Genomic DNA, 21,305 nt, shown 5'->3' on the forward strand with positions numbered 1-21,305 from the left:
TAAATGACCTCGTGAGGTCTCTTCCACCCCTAATCTTCTACGATAAAGAGATTGTACTATGGTACTTGTATGAAATTAATTGAAAAATATTTATCATTTTTACAGTGCAAATATTTATTATAATATAAAGTGAGCACTGTACACTTTATTCTGTGTTAATTTAAATCAATATTTTTGAAAATGTAGCAAAATTTAATACATTTCAGTTGGTATTCTATTAACAGTGCAATTAGAACTGATTAAGCACAATTACTTTTGAGTTGTGTGAATTAACTGTGATTAATTGACAGCCCTAATTTTCAAGTTATGTAATGTCAAAGGGACAGTCAGAGATTAGCGAGCCCTCACCCTAATCCTATCAAAATTATCTGTTTTTCACCATGTACAATCTAAAGATGAGGGTTAGAATTATCCCTCCATTTTATGTAGTCAGAGAGCACACCATTCCCCATCTCTGAGTGAGGCAGAAGTCCTAGATTTAAGTTCAGATGTAAAAGACACTCTATACCACCTATGAATTTACACGGTTCTTCACTGCCTTCTTTACACCTTAGTCAGTGCCACTCTCCAAACTGCTGTAAAGAGACTAGCAAATCTGTGTCCAATCACTTATGCTATGCTACTCGAACAACATGTGTTCAGACAGAAAAAGCTTGATTTTTCTACTATCTTCCCACAGTGTGGAGAGACAACCACCATGACAGTTTCAGGGGTGAATGCAGACTGCTGTCTTCCACTCAATGTGTGAAGCTGCTGTCAAACCTGTTAGTCAACATGATTCATTATTCTAACCTTCAAAATTGATATGTCTTATATACCTCACATGCCACCTCAGGATCTCCCTCTCCATAATCATGACTAAAAGTGTCTTCAGAAAGTCCTACTAGAAATATTTAAGGAGACACTGGGAAAACTAAAACTGATACAACCAAACAATGGTGGTTGATGTAGCCTACTAAGAGGCTTTTAGCCAACAAACTTACTGCACCACTGACTTATTTTTGAGAAGTCAGAGCTATAGGGAGGTAGTAAGAAAATAGTTATTGCATTTGGTTTTCTCCAGTCCTCAAAAAAGAAAGTGATCCTGACCATTCATTACAGCCTTACTGTACATTAACCAGTAATACATTTTATATTATAGTAACAGTAATAAACATGCTGATTAAGTCACTGCTTTAGTTATTTGTGGAACTAAGCAAGTCGTATCTGCATTTGATTTCTGATCTCCAGTGGAAAATATTCTTTCAGCAAAATATACAGTTACATCATTTGCAACTTTCAGCAGGTTGTGATATGGATGAGTCTATTTCTTAATGGTTAGGGAAAAGGAAGCAGGCAGTATTTGCACCATTGTAGCTTATTACTACTGAACAAGGATATTGTTTTAGTACTCCTTTTTAAGACAGTTCTGGGGTAGGCTATTTGCACTAACTGTAGACTGAGGCATCGTTATTTGATACCAGGATTACATCAATTTTCAGCTCAACTTTCTCCCACCCTCCGTCCCTGCTTTTAGCAACAAACTACTGTAGAAACCATGCAGTTGCAATGAATGAGTCACAATTACTTGTATTTATTCTTACAAACTTTTACCATCCTGCTGTAAATGTTAATGCTTGATCAATTACTTTATCTTAAGTGAGGAACTGATTGTACCCTCATCTGAACTGCCCACATAGCTTACACAGTTATTGTTTTTCCTTTTTGCTATGTTAGTGTTGATGTTAATTGCTGGTGAAACTTGATACTGTAATCCAATCAAAGAATACCCCAGCCTCTCTGATAGGTTTTGCCTACTATTATTGATCAGCCAATATTCCACATCAGAGAATATCTTCAACAGTCGATGAGCAACTTCATGCTTGTCAGCCACAGTAATTAAGCTGCAATTTATCATATCAATAGTTAAGGGATAACTCTGTTTATACTAATATAAAACATGTAGATTTTGTGTTTTTTGGTAGAAATCCTTGTATTAACTCATTTGTTTCCATACATACCCAAAACATGTCTTGTACTTCTGTAAACCACAAATATGACCAAGCAAACTAAGTAGTACAGGAACAGTATATTTCAGATATCATGAAGGCTGAAAGTTTACTGCTAGTCTAAAAACTTGTTCTAAGTGACATGGATTAATTTTAAAATGATCATTGTAGTCATATGATGATTTCTGCAAAACCCAGGGGCAGGTATTCAGCAAGCATCTGTAGTTATCTAATGAAGATTCTGGAACAAATTCTGCTCTGAGTTATTCTAGCATTTATGCTGCTACAGCAGAGTAGCATTTGGTCTATGTTTAGCCACAAAAATCTACTGTATGAAGAAAATGGCATAAAGTACATTCTGTGCTGATCAAAGTTATGCTTTATATTGAGATGGGATGTTCTTCCTACTAACTTTCCACTTGACTGGATTTGGTCACTAGCATGTAACACTGAATATACTATTCATTTTTAAAAATAAAGTTCAAGTTGTGACTATTTCTCACAAAAGCCAGGGAGGTCACTTTCTGACTCCTGTCATCTTAATGACTTAATGAGATATTAGATTTTATCTGAATATAAACTACTTACTACTTTGAAAAGTATATTGAAACCAAATGAATATTTCATCCACCATTTAATAGAAAAAGGTTTTATTGCCTACAGTATAAAACTTAATTTTAATGTCTGCATTTAGGAATTTTAAATAAACTCTTCCCTTGCACTAATTATGGTAGTTTTCACAAGGGAAATAGCACCTTAATTCATTAACTAAGAAAATAAATTCCAGTCATAATTTAACTGCTAGGAACCAGCCATTTTATACAAAAAGACAATACAAATATTGACATTCCAAAAACAATACATCATATTAAATTACTAAAAAAAACCACCTAACAATTATCTGAACAAAATACAGTCTTTAGTTTCCTCATTCACTGTTTCATAATGCCAGTCTGCAAAGTCCTTTGTAATCTAGCTATGTTGGCATCCAAGGCTGCTAGCCCATTTTTAAAGTCCTCTTCATCTCGTGAAGTAAATGTTGAGAAGGAAGACATGCTCCATTCAGATTTTCCTGACATGCAGTCAAAAGTACAGAAACTAGAGTCAGACATTTCAGTGCCTTTTTTCTGAAAATTCTCCTTTTGATGTGGCATGCAAGTGTAAAGGTATTTATCAGACTGAGGTTTAGCTGATTTGTCTGTAAAATCTTTAGCAGTTCCAATTATTTCTTTTGGCCTTACTAGGAGCTTGTCTCCTTCCAGCTCAGTTGTCTTCCCTGTGGTTTCAGATGTATTTTCTACTGTCTTTCTCAAGTCGTAGCCCCCATTGACTTTATCAAAAATCTTTTTATCATCCAACATCCCAAATCCATTCTGCTTCTGAGAATCAGAGAGCCCACAGTTATAGTTCAAATTCTTGGAAGCCATGCTGACCTGGTGTTGTGCACACATTTTTCTTTCAGATATCAATGGCTGTTTTTTAGAGACACTGCTAGTCAATGGAATATAAATGGTCTCATCCAGTTTGTGTTCTTCCTTTGTTAAAGTCCCAGAATCACTAATTGTTTCTGTATCTTGCTTTGACAGAGTAGGAAGAATTCTTTGAGCAGTTATTTCCTCTGCTAAGAGTGTACTTTTTTTACAAGATCCTTCAGCAACAAACTTTTCACAGGCTAGACCTGGCATTTCCAATTCTCCAGTTTTATTTGAAAATTGAAGTTCTGTATTTGTCAAAATTTGATCACTTTCTAATTTTTTGAGGTAACTCATTATGGAAGTACTCACAGGGAATGGGTTGGGTTTCAGCTGTTTCTCATAGTCTTCCAGAAGAGATTTTGTAAGACCTTTTTCAGGTCTGTGTCTAACATGGTCTACAGTGAGGTCAGAGAGAAGCTTGGCCATGCTGCTCTGCAAGGTTCTGTTAAGAGCAATTCATTAGGTCATCCACTATGTATCATGACTTTTCATAAACCATATTTAAAATTTAATATTTAGATATACTTATCAATTTAAGATTGCAATGATCATTTTAAAAACCTAATTCATATTCCACAGGACAGCACAAAAAAAAAATACAAATTTTAAACTACTCAAGTTCTATTGAGTGTCATTCTTCAATTCAATTAAATGTACCTTTGAAATTAATAGCAAGCAATGAGGTTCTTTCTCACTTATGTGCCCTTATGAAGAGAAGATTAAATGCCTTTAAGACAAGAGAACTTTAACATTTATAAAGTAACTGGAGGACACAGTATAACTGATTTTGGTCTAGATAATTCTTAGTCCTGCCATAAGTGCAGGGGATTGAACTAAATGACCTCAAGGTCCCTTCAAGTCCTACGATTCTATGATTTTCAAAGTCTGTGTTAAGATATGGAGGTCTGCTTTTGAAAGCAATTTGGAAAAAATGCTTCCTTTAAATTGTATACAATGCTTAAGTAAATATTTAAATACAGAAATAGACAAGGGCAATCACAGTTACTCATTTTCTGCTTTCTATGCCAAGACAAATGAAGACTCAGCTCATTACATGTACATATGGCTATCACCATCTGGTGGTCAGCAGTTAGTATAGCTACAGGAAAATATGTAAGGTGTATATACACTGTAAGGAAAATACTGTACACTATTATGGGGGCTGGTAAAATTTGAATTTTGGATAACCCAACTGAATAGTAAAACTCCTAGTGCACATCAGTAAAATATAAATAATCCAAAACAAGTCAAGTAACTAGAGAGATCTATTATCAGAACCACACAATATAGGTGTACAAAAGATTGTGAAGCTCCAAACCTTGCCACCATGAACTCATTAAAAAAAACCCCATAACTTCACAAATAAATGTGATTAAGGCAGCTTCACTCAGGATCTAAAGCTCTCAAAAATAAAGGAAATCTAGTCATAAATTTCATTTTAAGTGTGTCTTTAACAGAGAGAGATCGTTTCTTCCCACAGGAAAACTAATTGTGGGCCCACAAGGGAGAGTATCTGCAAGGTTCTTCTCAGGAAGATTTATTCCAGGTCTTTTCACAAAGAAAAGGGAGACTGCCTCCCCTTCAAACAGGCTGCAGAACTAGTTCCCAAACGCTGCAGGTCCTAGGGAAGGATCACCTGGGTAGCCGCGACTAGAGAGACAAACAAAGTCATTGCCTTCTCCCATGAATACAGCATGTGGCATTTGACCTACCTGACATGATAGTTATTTCTAACTATTGCATAAGTTAGAAAAGGGGAAGCCAAAACTTCTGCTTTTATGCAAAATTATTAGTTTTATTGTTCCATCATCTGACACAACCCACCCCACATGTTTATCTTGTCTACCTGTTTACTTTCTGACCCCTTTAGTGTAAGCTGTCTGGAGGAGGTACTGCGTCTTTGTTATCTGATTGTACAGCATCAGTATAGTCCTGCTCCCTGATTGGGGTTTCTAGGCTCTAGAAAGAGTAAATAAATTGCAAGACTCATAGATAGGCTATAAGATCTTTAGGACTAGACCTTAACACAAAGTTAACACAAAGACAATGTAGGGAGAGACTGCAGTATTATTTTAACATTGTTTCAATAATTCAAAATAAGGAAGAAATGTCAAGAAGAAAAATTGTGTGACCAATATTACCGAGTCAATTCACGCAGTCTGTTTACTTCTGCATCACGTTGACGTAATGTTATGCCCAAGATCTGATTTTCTTTTTCCGAGGCTTCCAACTTAAACTGGAAGCTCTTCACATTTGCCAGTGCCTCATCCACTTCTAAAATGCCAAGTACAATTTTATTTAGTCTTTTTTTAAATGTAAAAGCACCAAGTGAAAAAATCAAGTCAGTTCAAAACACGCACCAATTTTCAGCTTTGTAGCTTCAATGTCATACTGCTGTTTGTTTTCAAGCAGTTCTTTATCTTTCTCCTGGATAACTTTTGCAAACTGTTTATTTTCTTCTTTCTGGTTTTCGATTATTTTAAGCAGTTCTTCATTTTTATTGTGCAGTGATTCAAGGCCCTTTAACGATTCCTTGAGTTGACTCTGGAGTGTCGTATTCAGGGATTGTAGTGAAATTACTATAGGAAGAGAAACATAGCAAGTTTTTTTAAATGTTTCATTTCTATGCCCAAAAGAAATGTAATTTGTAACTATTAAAGCTGAAATCATCATTCAAATTCTTAGAAATTAAGAACAACAGATTACAATATCTATTATGTTACAGTCAGAAGTTCTGTGTGAATATAAGCATAAATCAAAACTGTAGAGAAGGAATTCTCTTCAGCTACCAGTAGATATTTTACATGTTTTTAAGTGGTGTATTTGGAAAAATTTTTATTAGTGCTAAATCTTTAAATCCTATTATCCTGTACTGGAATGACAAGATATAAAGAACATTGTAACTGATGTATTTGCACCTACCACCAAGATAACGCAACACTATTTTCATCAAAATAAAAAAATGTTGTCTCATATCCTATGACAAGCTACCTACAATAAAATATTTAAGGATTAATTTTCTCTTTAAAACGTGACCACAAGACTTGGTATTGCTCAGTGATATCTAAGGCCCTGATCCTGCAGTGACATGAGCATGAGTACATCCATTCAGAGCCGGAGAGACTTCAATACACTTGTACACAGCTCACTACAAGACTAGGGCCTAAAACTTCAAGCCTGTGCGGATAATAGTCCCCATTATCACAGTGATAGAATGTGGAGTGCAGTTTTCTATATTTAAAACATGCAATTAAATTAGTTATTTAATTCTGTACTTGTACTTTGAGTACAGTACTGAACGTGCACGTATAATTTTGCAAAGCGGTATTGCCTTCCCTTCTTTCCCCACGGCTTAGTAAAATATTTTTAGATGGGTGTCATGGTAACATTACCCACTGTCACATTAATTCACAGCAGATAAGCTGTAATTGTCATGTAATGATGTGCTGTGGGTTTTTTGCCCAGTTCTCTCAAAGGAAGATAGAGGAAAACTGCCCTTCTACTTTAAAGTCAGACTCTAATATCAGATGCCTTATGCACTGAGTTATGTAGTTCAAAAACTCTGTTATAATGTGACCTTTGTTTGCAGATAAAAGTAGGAACCTTTGCAAGATACAAGGAGGTTTGCTTTATACCCATCAGTTGTCTGGTGTCTCATCCTTATTATAGTAAAGATACAGTTCCAAATCCTATACTGGAGCTGCTCAGGAGGATCCCACTGTCTGCGTGGTGCTCTACTGAGTTCAGTGGAGCTAAAATCTTTACCCCCATTTCCCACACCATCACTTGCAATATACACTTGCATTCAAAGTTGCAATCCAGGCTGGATTCCTTTTCAGCTCTCTCTCGCTCCCGGAGTTGCTGGTTCAATATTCTTAATCTCCTAAATGTGAATGATAAAGCATAAATGGAGAAAGTCCAAATACAGAGCAAGTTCAAAAGGTTGAATATCGAAATTGGTTTGTATATGAAAGTTTGCTAATTTAATTAGAATAGAACCGTAACAAAAATGTTTTTAATTTTGGAAGTTTAAAAAAAAAGTTTTAATAATCTATTTTGTCAAAGTTTGCATTTCCACCTTTCTTTAGCTGAATGAGCTCTTTTCAAAAATCATGGTACCTTTGCTCCATTTTAGCTCAGAGGAAAGGGGTGTCTACTTTTACATTAAGCATGTATCCTGAAAAGAGATTATTTCTGCATTTGAGAACAGACTGTCTAAAGACATATGCATGCTAACTACTTGGGACCTGCAGTTTAAAAGTTAGAGAACTCACTGGTACTTCTAGGAAAAAGGTTAGTCCTGAGAAAAGATGGCAATAGGTTTCAAATGGAAAAATACACACAGAAAATAATACTCCCTCCTAGTTCTCAACATGCTTTTCTGCATACTTTGGGAAAGCATTCTCTAGACCCTTGTTATGCTGTTACGGTTAGAGATCAGTTAATAAGATAAACTACAGGAGGGGTTTGGGGTGCGGGCTCCAGTCCGGTGCTGCTTACCTCATGTGGCTCTGGGGTGGCAGTGGCATGCAGCAGGGTTAAAGCAGGCTCCCTGCCTGTCTTGGCCCTGCGCCACTCCTGGAAGTGGCCAGCATGTCCAGCAGCAGCTCCTGGGGGTGGGGTGGGGCAGGCAGCTCCAGCGCACACTGCCCTCGCCTGCGGGTACCATCCCCGAAGCTCCCATTTGCTGCAGTTCCCCATTCCCTGCCAATGGGAGCTGCGGGGGGCGGTGCCTGCAGGCAAGGGCAGTGCATGTAGCACACCGCTCCTCCCTCCCCCAGGGGCCGCAGGGACATGGTGCCGGCCACTTCTGGGCGCGGCGCAAGGCCAGGGCAGGCAGGGAGCCTGCCTTAGCCCCGCTACGCCACAGGGCTGGCAAACCCGCAGGCCAGATTGAAAGCTTGGATGGGCCGGATCCAGCCCACGGGCCATAGTTTGCCCTCCCCTGCACTAATGTCTAAGAACAAGCAGCAATTGTTCAACAAAGAGGATATTTAAAAGTTATATTCCTCCTGGATTCTCCAGAGAGAGGCTAAATTACAGTCACTATGCTTTCACATATAGACAAAAACATGTAGCAGAACTTTTATAGGTAGACTTGGCAAAACTCAGTTTTTATTTTTTTCTAATCTTGATAGTTAATATCAATTTTATTTTTAAGGATTTTTAGGGTATTTTTACTGGAAATTGAGGAGGATTAAGGGTGGGGTTGGGGCAGCACTGACAGTAGGGCTGCAGAGGACTCCCTGCACAGCTGAGCAGTCCAAAACAACTGGATGCAAGGTGCATGGGAGACTGCACTCCTAGTTCAGCAGAGATCCCTGACCAAGACTACCAGAAGTAAGACAAGCCCTGGTCACAGGGGGGAGGCCACACTGCTGCTGAATGGCTCTATCCCCAGCCTGGAGTCATTCAGCAGCAGGGAGGCCTTCCCTGCAGCTTCTCGCAGCCCTGGCCAGAGGTCTCTACTCTGCCTCGTCAGGACTGCAGCGTTCCCTGCACCTTATATCTGCAGGGATTGGGCAGCAGTGGCCCCATAGCTGTGAAGAGAACCCTCTGCAACCCCACTGTCAGACCTCTGACACTGCCAGCTGGTGAGTGGGTCGATGACAGTAGAGCTGCAGACACCTGATCCCTGGCAGGCATAAGTGTGGGGAAGGCTTGTAGTCCTAGCTGGGCAGAACGGAGACCCCCCGGCCAGGGCCACAAGGAGGAAGATGAGCCCTGGATGCCGGGGAGGCCACCCCACCACTGAATGGTTCCTGCCCAGGGAAAGAGCCATTCAGCAGCAGGTGGTCTCTCCTGCAGCCAGGTGCTCATCCTCCTCCTATTCCTTGCAGTCCTGGCTGGAGGTCTCTGCTCAACCAGGACCACAGCCTTCTTTGTACCTGCAGGAATTGGATGTCACCTGCTCTGCAGCAGCACAGGGATCGCTGTGCAGCTCTGCTGTCATGGAATGAGGGAATCTGGCCGTGATAGCAGGGCTGCAGAGAGCTCTCTGACCTGTTACAGGGCCGGTGACACCCAATCTCTGCAGGTGCAAAATGGAGTTTGGGGGGGAGGGGGAGTGGTGGGGGAACCTCCTACACTGTTACTGATCAATTTTTGTGTGTGTCAGTTTCAGCATGTCAGCTGAAATCAATGTTTACTGACACATCAATTAAAACTGAATGCTGCCAAACCTATTTGTAGTCTGCTGCTCCTAGACAGATGCACGCTCACCTTTTCCAAAGGACTTCTCACACAATTGATATTTCCGGTTTCAAAATTCCATCCCTTCTACTGGAGCTCTAAGCACAATAATTTCAAAGGTAACACCGAGAACATCTGTCCTATCTATATTAAACATTGTGAAATCTGTTGCCTGCAGTCAAAATGCTTTATTTGAGTTCTAATTTGAAATGTCAACTTTTCATTCAATTTTGCAATTGTATTGCACTTCTCAGCTGAAAATTGCAAAGCACTTTATAAACAGTGGATTCAACTTTACAGTTCTTCTCTAGGCTAATATTTTATTTTACAAATAGGTGAAACTGCTGTTTCAAACAGTCCTACATTAACACACACTAGGGAACTTCTAGTGCATGCCACCAGGTTCCACAGGAGCCAGTTAGTGCATGCCATCCTGTGCGAATTAGAATTTATACCTCTCTGGGGCAGACTAATGCACTCAATACAGTTAGGTTAAGTGATTTACCTAAAGTCACAGAGCAAGTCCATGGAAGAGATAGACCACCTGACTCAGTGCTGCATTTCAACAAGAGACCATCATTCAGTTAGGAAAACTGATGGAAGAAGTAAAACATTCCTATTCATCGGTAGCAAGAAGCTTGTTCAAATATCTATGCACTAAATATGAATACCTTAAAGATTTTTTTCAGAAGCAATATACCATACAAAGCATAGTATAAACAAAACCCCTGCATGTGAATACAATATAGACAACAGAAAACAAGAATGTGATCTAAGAATAATACATTGTAACTATACTACAACATGCAATTTATAACAATGAAGTTAGCTAACACCATACGTATTTTTGAAATAGGTTGCTCACTTGTTGAATGTTTACTGACCTACGCAATTGGGCATTTTCACTTCTAAGAGGTTGTATAGCAAGTGCTATTTCAGCTTGTACATTGGTACTTCCAACTACTGCTGGCAGTAATGAAACACAGTCTTCTACCTCATGTATTAGCCTCAATATTTCAGAATCATCTATAAGAAAAAAAATTAAACACAAAACAGCTGCATATATATACACAATTAAGCAATTTATGAGATGGCTGAACATAAATTCTATTACCTTTTAAGATGTGTAGAGCTTTTAATGTTTAAATTACCCCTCTTTATTTGCACTTCTTAAATTACTATTTGGCTGTGAAATATGGTCTAGATCAGTGGTTCTCAACCAGGTGTACATGTACCCTTGGGGGTACACAGAGGTCTTTCAGGGGGTACATCAACTCATCTAAATATTTGCCTAGTTTTACAACAGGCTACATAAAAAGCACTAGTGAAGTCAGTACAAACTAAAATTTCATATAGACAATGACTTGTTTATATTGCTCTTTATACTATACACTGAAATGTAAGTACCGTATTTATATCCCAATTGATTTATTTATTATATGGTAAAAATGAGAAAGTAAGAAATTTTTCCATAATAGTGCAGTGACACTTTTTTGTATTTTTAGGTCCGATTTAGTAAGCAAGTAGTTTTTAAGTGAGGTGTAATTTGGGGATATGCAAGACAAATCAGACTCCTAAAAGGGGTATAGTAATATGGAAAGATTGAGAGCCATTGGTCTAGATCCCCGTTAAATCACAGCCACCATCTTTCCAACTGATCTCTGAAGGGAAATCTTTTAGAACCTTTCCACACCACTCCCCGATCACCTCTTCTGGGAAGTGTAAGAGCAGAGCTTTCCCACAGACTATACGCAGAATGAAAACACTACTTTTACTAATTGCTATAACAATTTTAAGATCTCAGACACACATTGAAACACTCACTTTATCTTCCTTCAGATCAAAACATACAGCTCTATTAAAAAGAAAACTATTGCACATTGTAATTTTGTAACATCTGAATTACAATAATTCATCACACAATGGTATATTATGGATTTCTACGAATATCCATTCATGTAGCATAGCACCTGTGTGATATATATTCTACTGTGCTGATAAAAACATTTTTACCTTGGTCTGCCAGTGCCTTGAGCTCTCCCAAAAGATATTTTACTGTTTTAACTTTTTGGGCTGTTTTTTCTGGGCTTGCTTTTTTAGGCTTTAAAACTTTGTCAAAACTTGTCTGACAGCTTGTCTCCCTCACTGGTGCTATGTCAACTGCATTCAAGTCCTCTTCTTCACTGGTAGTACCCTCACTATGTTCCTCAGCGGTTTCCTCTTCTTTGGTATCTGAGACCTTGGACTGTGCTGGATCAAACTTCTGGTACTTCTGACCAACTCTGTCACTCTCTGCTTCATGTGGTTCTAAGAGAGCCAGGTGAGCTTGTATACATCTTATCAAGTCTGCCTCCTTTACCCGTTGCTCATGATTTCCTTGGTTTGAAATCACCTCGCTGCCATAAAATGCTGGAAGAAATGTAGATGCTGTGGAATTATTTGGCACAGCTACTGGTGCACAGGGTGTCATCTGAGGACCAGTGGTGACAGACCGTGCCTGTGAAGAAATAGAAGCAGGAACAGAAACTCCAGGGAAAAACACAGTTCCTCCTGCTTGTGGTGCACACTGGTTGTAACTGTGAGCAGGAACACCCTAAACAGAGAATATACATATTAAACAAATTATTATTATTTGTATTTTCATGGCACCTAAATGTAGTAGTGAGGTTTCTTTCAACATTTGGAAGCCAATCTTATTTAATGTGGTGTTGCTCACTGTTTGTCATTTAAAAAACAGTTAAAATAGTACTCAAATTCATTCAGTCTGCAGTGTATGACCTTTCACTGTGTTCAGGAGTAGTTAAAAGGCAAATATAGTTAGGATTACCAATAAGACTGGTTGGTCTGATCTTAAATGTTATCTGTAATTCAGCAATAGAGCTAAATTGATGTTTTCATCTTTTTATATTGGGGAGGGACAAAAGGATTCTGTTTTCTTGGGGTGGGAATTCATTTTCAGTGTGCTTGTAAGAATCTTCCTGATATATTTCCTTACTTTCCCTATCTTTATAACTAGTATTCATTGCTGGTACCCACAGACACAGAGGAAAATAAACACATTGTGTACAAGTCAATATTTTTCTGTATTTTGGCATTTTGACTAATATACTATAAATGTATGTGCTGAATGCTACGAACAACATAAGAAGACAGTCAACATATTTCTAACAATAACTTAATTTTACATAGTTTTTTTTTCGATCTGTGAAGCACAGACTTCCCTCAGTCCAAAACTTCTAGCAAATGAGATGATATCCCATAGAGTGCTGACTGAAGATCATGCTAGCTGTGGAACAATGGTGGCACCCGCAATCTGACTATAGGGGCAATGTAAACCCTCTTCTCACACTTCCCAAAACTGCAGGAGGGGGTTTGCTTTGTTGTTGTTTTTTAATGTTGTACCCTGAAATAGATAAGGATATTAAAATGCAAAGCTTTAACACACAAACCATATTTGAGAACAATGGGTTTTACACTACTTTCCACTGATCACGTTAGCACTTCTAGTCACTGTGGTTTTTAATAGGTTAAAATATTCAAGGTTAGGTTAATGACACAATCATCAGTGCAGTGAGATTGGGATGTTACACTGATCAGTAACTATCAGTCCTCCTCAGGAAGGGGTGGGAAATGGATACTTCACAGAATTCAGCATAAAAAACACATAAGCATAACAAACAGAAGTGAACAGTCCCCCCACTGGCATGCCGCTTACCTCATTTTTGGAGTCTACTGCAGGCACAATATAAGTAGCAATGCTTGCTAACAATATATTTGTGTATCACCTTTACATCACATAATATATTATAAGCACCACCATATCTATACTTTCATCACAGATTTTATGAGACATAAAATGCACTGAGTTTCTTTTTCCTTGCGAAAATTTCCTATTAAGGCCAAGAAAGTGTATAGATTTCAGTAGAAATGAAAGCCACAGAATAAGACAAAGATGACAACACTAACTTAAATGTTTATTTATAGTTTAAATCGTGTACTTACAGACTGAATGAGTAAAGGATTAGCTGAATGCTGCGGGGACAGACTTGGTGTGGAGGTAGGTAAACGATAATTAAATGCTGTAACACTTTGATATCCTGAAACAAATACACAAAAACTAACATTGTTAAATTTAAAGATTTTTTTTCTTGCCAAAAAAACCTAAAAACAACCCCCAAAATAGTGTCTAACTATACGATAACATTCTTACTAACCAGGATCTGAAACAGGGTAAGCAGGTACAGTGGGAATTCCATTACAGCTCGGTGGAACTTGGCCAGTTATCAGAGACATTTGGGTTTGCACATGCTCACACAGTTTTTGATGCATCACAGGAGAGTGTTGATTAAAAGGCACATGAATTGGTTGAATAGGCTGATTTTGTACTGAGCTGGAAAGTTCTCCCTCTTTGTCAACAGCAGGTGTATTACAAGAGGCTGCTTTCCTATTTGACACCGGCACTATAGAAAATAAAGTTGAAGTTTGTATAGTGCTAAAGGAAAACTAACACAAATGTTTACATGAAAATTCTTGACATCAAGAATCAAATGCTATGAACCCATTTGGATTGATTAATTTGATTAAAATTGACAGAAACAATCAAGCCATAGTAAGTTTATTTTATTAAACCAGAGTTTAAAACCAAAATAAGTTGCATAATATTATAACCACATTAATTAATTCTGCAGATGAGGTAACAATGAACACGTATTTGTATTTATTGAGGAAATAAAACAGTTATGGATGAAAACATTGTTTAAGTAAAGGCCAAACCAAGGACAAGTGCTTACCAATTTCTTTATGAATATGGGCAGCAAGAATATTTCTCTTCAGTCCTTTCTTTTTTGAACTATTTCCTTTGGCTAGTATAGGCCTGATAGTAGTCTTAACAGAAGTTACTTTCCCTGGTTTTCGATTTACCGTCTCCATTCCTAATGTTATTTGAAACAAAAGTCATTCAACAAAATAAATAAGAGACCTACAGGAACTAAAATTTAATTCAAAATTTCAATAAGGTACAACCTGTGGCCTCATTTTGCAAAATATCCTGCAGTAAAGCTGCACAGCGATCAAGCCCATTATGTATAGTTACAACCTGCAGAAAGAATGTTGCAGTCAGAATACAGGCACTGATTTATTGTAACACAAAACCAGTAAGGGCAATGAAATAAAGTCAAGAAGTTCCTATTTGGAAAGTGTTTGAGTCACAGTTATTTCTGGACTGGGTTTGAGTCACATATTTATTTACATGCCATCAATGAAATTTTTTTACTGATTTGTTATATTTATATTTGAGAGATTGTATTGTGTTTCTATCAAATGAATTTAATGTTACAGTAATCTTAGTTAATTTCTAATTTGCATGTATAAGGGAGCCAATTCATCTCAAATTACCTGATCCTCAGAGTCGCTGGAATAGAGAGAGTAGCCAGAGCCCACATCAGAATTGCATGCTTTTCTTAAGCCAATCCTGAAAAAGACATTCCCTGTTTACTTCCTCTTATAAATATATAACAAAAAACTACATACACAATGTGCTGCACTTTACAATAGAGCCAAATGCTGTAATGAGATAAGCAAGTAACTGCAGCAGACATTACCAGCATATGTTAGGGTAGGACTGGCCCTTACTCAGAAAGCTTACATATAACTAGTCCCCATATTCATTCAGTAATCTAGGGGGGAAATTTAATTAATATTTCATAAATGCAAAATGGAAGTCTAAGGCATGTTGTTTGCTAAAGGGGTTAATCTTCCCTCTAGTCATTGTACAGTCCAAACTCCCACTAACTTCAATGGACGTTTTGCCTGTCCAAGGACAGCAGGATCTGCCACTTGCAGCATCTTTCAGTTGGGACTTAATATTTAATAAATGCAAAGAGTTGCTGACATTTAATAAACGCAAAGAGTTGCTGGCTTTTGATTTGTATGGCTGTTTTGAATGCTTACAGGTACACCACTAGACAGTATTAATGATTAAATTCTTACTGTTTTTTTCCACTTGCTAACTTAGCTGCTCCTGTTAGCCTTCCAGAAGACAGTACCTGTTGAATTATTACACAAATATACACCAATAAATATTATTTTAATTTCAATTAATTATTTTTGCAATATAATAGAAGTATACCAAATACCATCGGATTGCTAAATCTGAGACAATAAATAAAGTCTAAAAAGGCTAATTTATATTTTTTAAGGAATGAGGGGGAACACAGCAAAGACCACCGAGGGTATGTCTACACTACAAAATCAGGTCACTTTTATAGAAGTCGATTTTTAGAAACCGATTTTATACAGTCGATTGTGTATGTCCACACTAAGTGCATTAAGTCAGCGGAGTGCATCTTCACTATCGTGGCTAGCATCAACTTACAGAGCAGTGCACTGTGGGTAGCTATCCCAGCGTTCCCATAGTCTCCACTGCCCACTGGAATTCTGGGTTAAGCTCCCAATGCCAGATGGGGCAAAAACATTGTTGCAGGTGGTTTTGGGTACATGTCGTCAGGCCCCCATCCCTCTGTCCCTCCCTCCGTGAAAGCAACGGCAGAAAATCGTTTCGTGCCTTTTTTCCTGGGTTACCCGTGTAGGTGGCTAAGACCCACTTAGCTCACCGTCACCGTACATCTCCTGGGTGCTGCTGGCAGACATGGTACTGCATTGCTATAAAGCACAACTCTTTGTCTTCGCGGCAGATGATGCACTAGGATTGATAGCTGTCGTACATCTCCTGGGTGTTCCTGGCAGACCTCAGGGAGGTCAATCGGGGCGCCTGGACAGACATGGCTATTCTCCTCTTAGAGCACCAAATGGGAGCCAGAGACTCCAGGTCATTCTCTTCTTTAAGTTTCATCTCATGGAGATTCAGGCCACGCAGTCGCACCTACCCCAACCTACCCCTTGCTCCCATGGCTCATGAAGCCTGGACAGTAGTAAGGAGCAGTTTAACTATAGGCTGAGCAAGTGCAGAATGGTGGTAGCATGTGCCTTTGGACGTTTAAAAGCTCACTGGCGCTGTTTGCTGACTAGGTCAGACCTCAGCGCAACCAACATTCCCATTGTTGTTGCTGCTTGCTGTGTGCTCCATAATATTTGTGAGAGTAAGGGGGAAGACATTTATGGCAAGGTGGGAGGTTGAGGCAAATCGCCTGGTGTTCGATTTTGAGCAGCCAGACACCAGGGCGATTAGAAGAGCACAGCAAGGTGTGCTGCGCATCAGAGAGGCTTTGAAAACCAGTTTCATGACTGGCCAGGTTTCGGTATGACAGTTGTGTGTGTTTCTCAATGCAAACCCGCCCCCTTTGTTGATTTTAATTCCCTGTAAACCAGTCCCCCTCCCCTTCGAAATAAAGTAACTATTGTTTTGAAACCATGCATTCTTTCTTTATTAATTAAAAAAAAATGAGATAACTGACACGGTAGCCTGGGCGGGGTGGGGGAAGAGGGAAGGACAAGGCCACATTGCTTATTGTAGCCACACTAAAAATCAAACTGTTTGAATGACAGCCTTCTGTTGCTTGGGCCATCCTCTGGAGTGGAGTGGCTGGGTGCCCGGAGCCTCTCCCTCCATGTTCTTGGGCGTCTGGGTGAGGAGGCTATGGAACATGGGGAGGAGGGTAGGCAGTTGTACAGTGGATGCAGCGGGGGTCTGTGCTCTGGTTGGCTTTCCTGGAGCTCCAACAGACGCTTCATCTTGTCCGTTTGCTCCCCCATTAGCCTCAGCATCGCGTCCTGCCTCCGCTCTTCGCGCTCACTTAATTCTTTCCTGGCCTCTGCCACTGAATGTCTCCACGCATTAAGCTGTGTCCTACCAATGTGGGAGGACTGCATGAGCTTGGAAAACATATCATCGCGAGTGTGTTTTTTTTGCCTTCTAATCTGCAATAATCTCAGGGATGGGGATGATAGGGGGAGCGCAGAAACATTCTATGCTCTACAATTCTGGGGGGACTGCATGGTCACCTGTGCTGCTGAGTTTGCCATGCTGACCAAACAGGAAATGAAATTCAAAAGTTCCCAGGGCTTTTCCTGTGTACCTGGCTAGTGCATCAGAGTTCAAACTGCTGTCCCAAGCGGTCACAATGGAGCACTGTGGGATAGCTCCTGGAGGCCAATACCGTCGATTTGTGTCCGCACTACCCCAAATTTGACCCAGCAAGGTCGATTTTAGCGCTACTCCCCTCGTCGGGGAGGAGTACAGAAGTTGATTTTAAGAGCCCTTTAGTGGCTGACGGAACGGGGTTGATTGTGCGGACACAGTCATTTTTAAATCGACCTAACGTAGCTAAATTCGACCTAACCCCATAGCATAGACCAGGCCTGAGCCTCAATCCTGCAATTTACAATGCACAGGTAGAGTCCCGAATGCATGGAGCTTCACTGACTTCATGACACTCTGTGCAGATGCAGCAGTCCACCAACATATAAACTACAGGGTCAGTGTTTACGTGTAGACACATATCAGTTTGTTTTGTGGACAGAAGTTATTTCAGTATAGCCCTTCCACTTTCCTCTAGCACCACTGTCACTGTCTATAGCCTACAGCCTTATCTTCTTTTGATATGTCAAATTTCACAAGTTTAGCTAAATCAGGCCAAGTTCATTCCTGAATGGGAGACATCAATGAAAAACCCAGAGTGGTACAGAAAGTAGTGCTGGTAATTCCCCAAAACATTTCTCTGCAAGTCAGTACTGAACCAATACCTTAGACTGGAGCTAGTGGATATTGTAAAATTGAGGGCCTGACTACTTGCATTTATTAAAAATCCCATAGACTTTTCATAAGAGTTCAGACCCAGACCAGTAACAGGCTTAAGGTGTGATATAACATGACTGTGAAGAGCTTTATAATATATTGCAAAGGAGAAAGTATTCACTTCTTTCCAACTGAATGCACAGCACTAGTTTTTACCAATAAGCTGCTGCCATGGCTCAAATATTTGCAGCTGAAATATTTAATAGCAGAAGACAAGTTCAAGCAAGGGCCTAATGGTGTGTGCGTGTGTGGTACTCATGTAAATAATCTCACTGACCTCAATGAGGGTACTGGCATAAAGATTGCAGGATCAGGCCCACAACAAATATGGATTACGCACACAAGGGCTGAAGCCCATCCCAAAATTCACATCACTACCCTTGATCTTCATAGATCTGCCTCACCTCGCAAATATGTCTCAAGTTTCATATAGCAATGTGATGTCATGACAACATGTCTTCATGTTAGGATACAAAAATCCAATATCACTGGGCAAATTAGTGATGTGAACACGGGAATGTTGTTCACACAGTTTTGTCCCCTTAAGACTGACACAAATAGGCAGATAGAAAAGGGAGTACTAGTGGCACCTAGTACTCCTTTTCTTTTTGTGAATACAGACTAACATGGCTGCTACTCTGAAATAGGCAGATAGCAACCCTGGGCTCTCAAAAATGGGAGAATCTAAATGATTGAGAGCCTAAGTAAGTTGGAAGGAGACTTCAGATGTCCTGTTGTAACACTTTGCAATATCCCAGATCACAAGGCAGGGAAATGTACTTTGGGAATCAACCCCCAACAAGAGGTGAAGCAAAGCAGCTGTTGGCAGTCACCTGTGCAGGAACTGAATACAACAGGTAATAGGGTAGGGGTAGGGGGAAGTGACACCAGCCCCACCAACCAGGGGAGCTCCAAAGAGTCACCTAAGTGCTATTCCTGGAGAGGCTCAGTCACCCGTGCATTCACAAGCGGGGAGTCCTGCATCCCTCATCTAGGCTCCCAGTAACACCTGCCTTTAGTAACCCCTAGAAAAGAGTTCCTCTGACTTATGAGTCCAGTCACCTGCAACCCCTGCAGAAGAGAGCCCCTGAACTGTGAGATGGCACCTGCCAATCCCCCCACTAGTGTCCCCAGTCACCTGACAACTCCCCCAGGGGAGAGCTCCCCCAACCTATGATCCCAGTCTCCTCCCAAACCCTCCCACCCTGAGTGTCCCCCAGAGGAGAGCCTTCCTGACCTGTTAGCCCAGTCACCTCCCAACTCATCCCCTGCCACATCCCTAGTGTCCCCCAGAGCGCCTGCCATGACCTGTGGGGCCAGACAGCTGCCAACCCTCCCCACACAACCCTAGTGTCCCCCAGAGGACAGCCCTCAACCGGAGAGCCCAGTCACCTCCCGACTCCTCCCCCAAGTCTCTAGTGACCCCCAAAGGAGAGTCCCCCTCTGACCTGTGAGGCCAGTTACCTCCTAACCCCCAGAGTGACCCCCAGCGAAGAGCCCCCATGAGCTCAGACACCTCCGTGAGTGTCCCCCAGAGAGCCCCCTCAACCCATGAGCCCAGTCACCTCCCAAACCCCCACAGCCATAATGACCCCCAGAGGAGAGCTCCCCTGACCCGTGAGCCCAGTCACCTCCCAACCCCCCACCCCTAGTAACTCCCAGAGGAAAGTCCCCACACCCTGACCTGGAAGCCCACCCAGTCCCCTCCAAGCCCCCAGGAGCCCCGAAAACGAGACGCCCTCCTCTCCCTGCCTCAGACGCCCAGTGCCCTCAACCCGCAGAGAAAGCGACCCCTAAACCGCCGCTGAAGGCGCCCAGTCCCCCCATAACAGTCCTTCCCCTCAGGATCCCAGAGCGAGAATACACCGCGCCCAGCCCCCAACCTCCAGGGGAGACCCACCCCAACCCCCAGCGCTCGGCCCCCCAACGACCCCCACGGCTGGTACCTTGTGATGCCGGAGGGTGCCCGGCCTCGCCATCGCTCCGTCCATCCGTCCCCAGCCTGGGGGCGGAGCTACCGAGCCATCCCCCAGAGCAGAACCGTGCGGCCAATCTGAGCTCGACTTGCCTGACAGGCCCAACGGCTGCCGCGGCAGGGGAGCAGCCGTCATCCTCTCAGCCCCGCCTCTTCCGGCTCCTTCCCTCCGTGCCCGGCGCCGGCGGTAGCCGGAGCGGGCTGCGGAATAGGGCGGAGTCAGGAAACCAGGGCCAGGATTGGTGGAGGCCACGGCCCAGCGAACCAATAGTAAGAGAGAAGCCGGGCTAACCGGCCAAGTCAGAGAGCAGCTCGCTCTTTCACTCAGTCGGCGGGATCGTCACCAGATCCTTCGCTGCCTGTTGTGCAGGGCAGGGACTCGGTCTGGTCCTCAGAGCCCGGTCCACACGGCCTCTGAGTCAGAGCTGCCTCACCACATAATGCTAAACCGCTCCGGGTCCCCTCAGGACACTGGGCCCCTCAGCCCCCCGCCCCCAGCTCCTGGCGCCCCTTTCGGAGATTACCCCGCAGCGCCCCACTCGACCTCCTGGAATGTCCCGCCCCTGCGCAGCTTTCCCGCCTGGTAAATTGCAGCAAAAGCGACAGGCTGTTGCTTTCACAAGAAGGACAACAAAAAAACTTCGAAAACAGAATCCAAGGAGAGACTGCTGAATTGGAATTAATTTGCAGATTGGATACAATTAACTTAGGCTTGAATAGAGACTGGGAGTGGTTGAATCATTGCACAAAGTAAAACTATTACCCCTTGTTTATTCGTCTCCTCCCCCCCCCCCCCCCCACGGGTCCTCAGAAGTTCTTGTTAACTCCTGGAAATGTGCTGGAAATGGCCCACCTTGATTATCACTTCAAAAGGTTTTCTCTCCCTACATCCCACTCTCCTGCTGGTAATAGCTCATCTTAAG

The 21,305-nt window shown here is 41.4% G+C and overlaps 1 protein-coding gene across 2 annotated transcripts; it reads right to left on the bottom strand.

Moving 5' to 3' along the window:
- Positions 1-2,781: 2,781 nt before the first annotated feature.
- CCDC14 (coiled-coil domain containing 14) lies at positions 2,782-20,518 on the bottom strand. Of its 2 annotated transcripts, none has more exons than XM_077829990.1 (13): positions 20,354-20,518; positions 15,644-15,699; positions 15,050-15,125; positions 14,678-14,750; positions 14,446-14,586; positions 13,870-14,115; positions 13,658-13,752; positions 11,669-12,248; positions 10,540-10,681; positions 7,267-7,346; positions 5,824-6,042; positions 5,605-5,737; positions 2,782-3,905 (listed from the first exon to the last, which is right to left on the bottom strand). In XM_077829990.1, exons 1-13 carry the CDS (start codon positions 20,516-20,518, stop codon positions 2,921-2,923), a joined length of 2,991 nt encoding a protein of 996 aa, XP_077686116.1. In that variant the 3' UTR covers positions 2,782-2,920. The 2 variants fall into 2 exon arrangements, with proteins under 2 accessions (XP_077686116.1, XP_077686117.1); XM_077829991.1 differs by having other exon boundaries at positions 11,669-12,152; positions 20,354-20,478.
- Positions 20,519-21,305: the final 787 nt, after the last annotated feature.

The sequence above is a fragment of the Eretmochelys imbricata genome, chromosome 11 (genome assembly GCF_965152235.1).
Source record: "Eretmochelys imbricata isolate rEreImb1 chromosome 11, rEreImb1.hap1, whole genome shotgun sequence".
In the NCBI taxonomy this organism is placed as follows: Eukaryota; Metazoa; Chordata; order Testudines; family Cheloniidae; genus Eretmochelys; species Eretmochelys imbricata.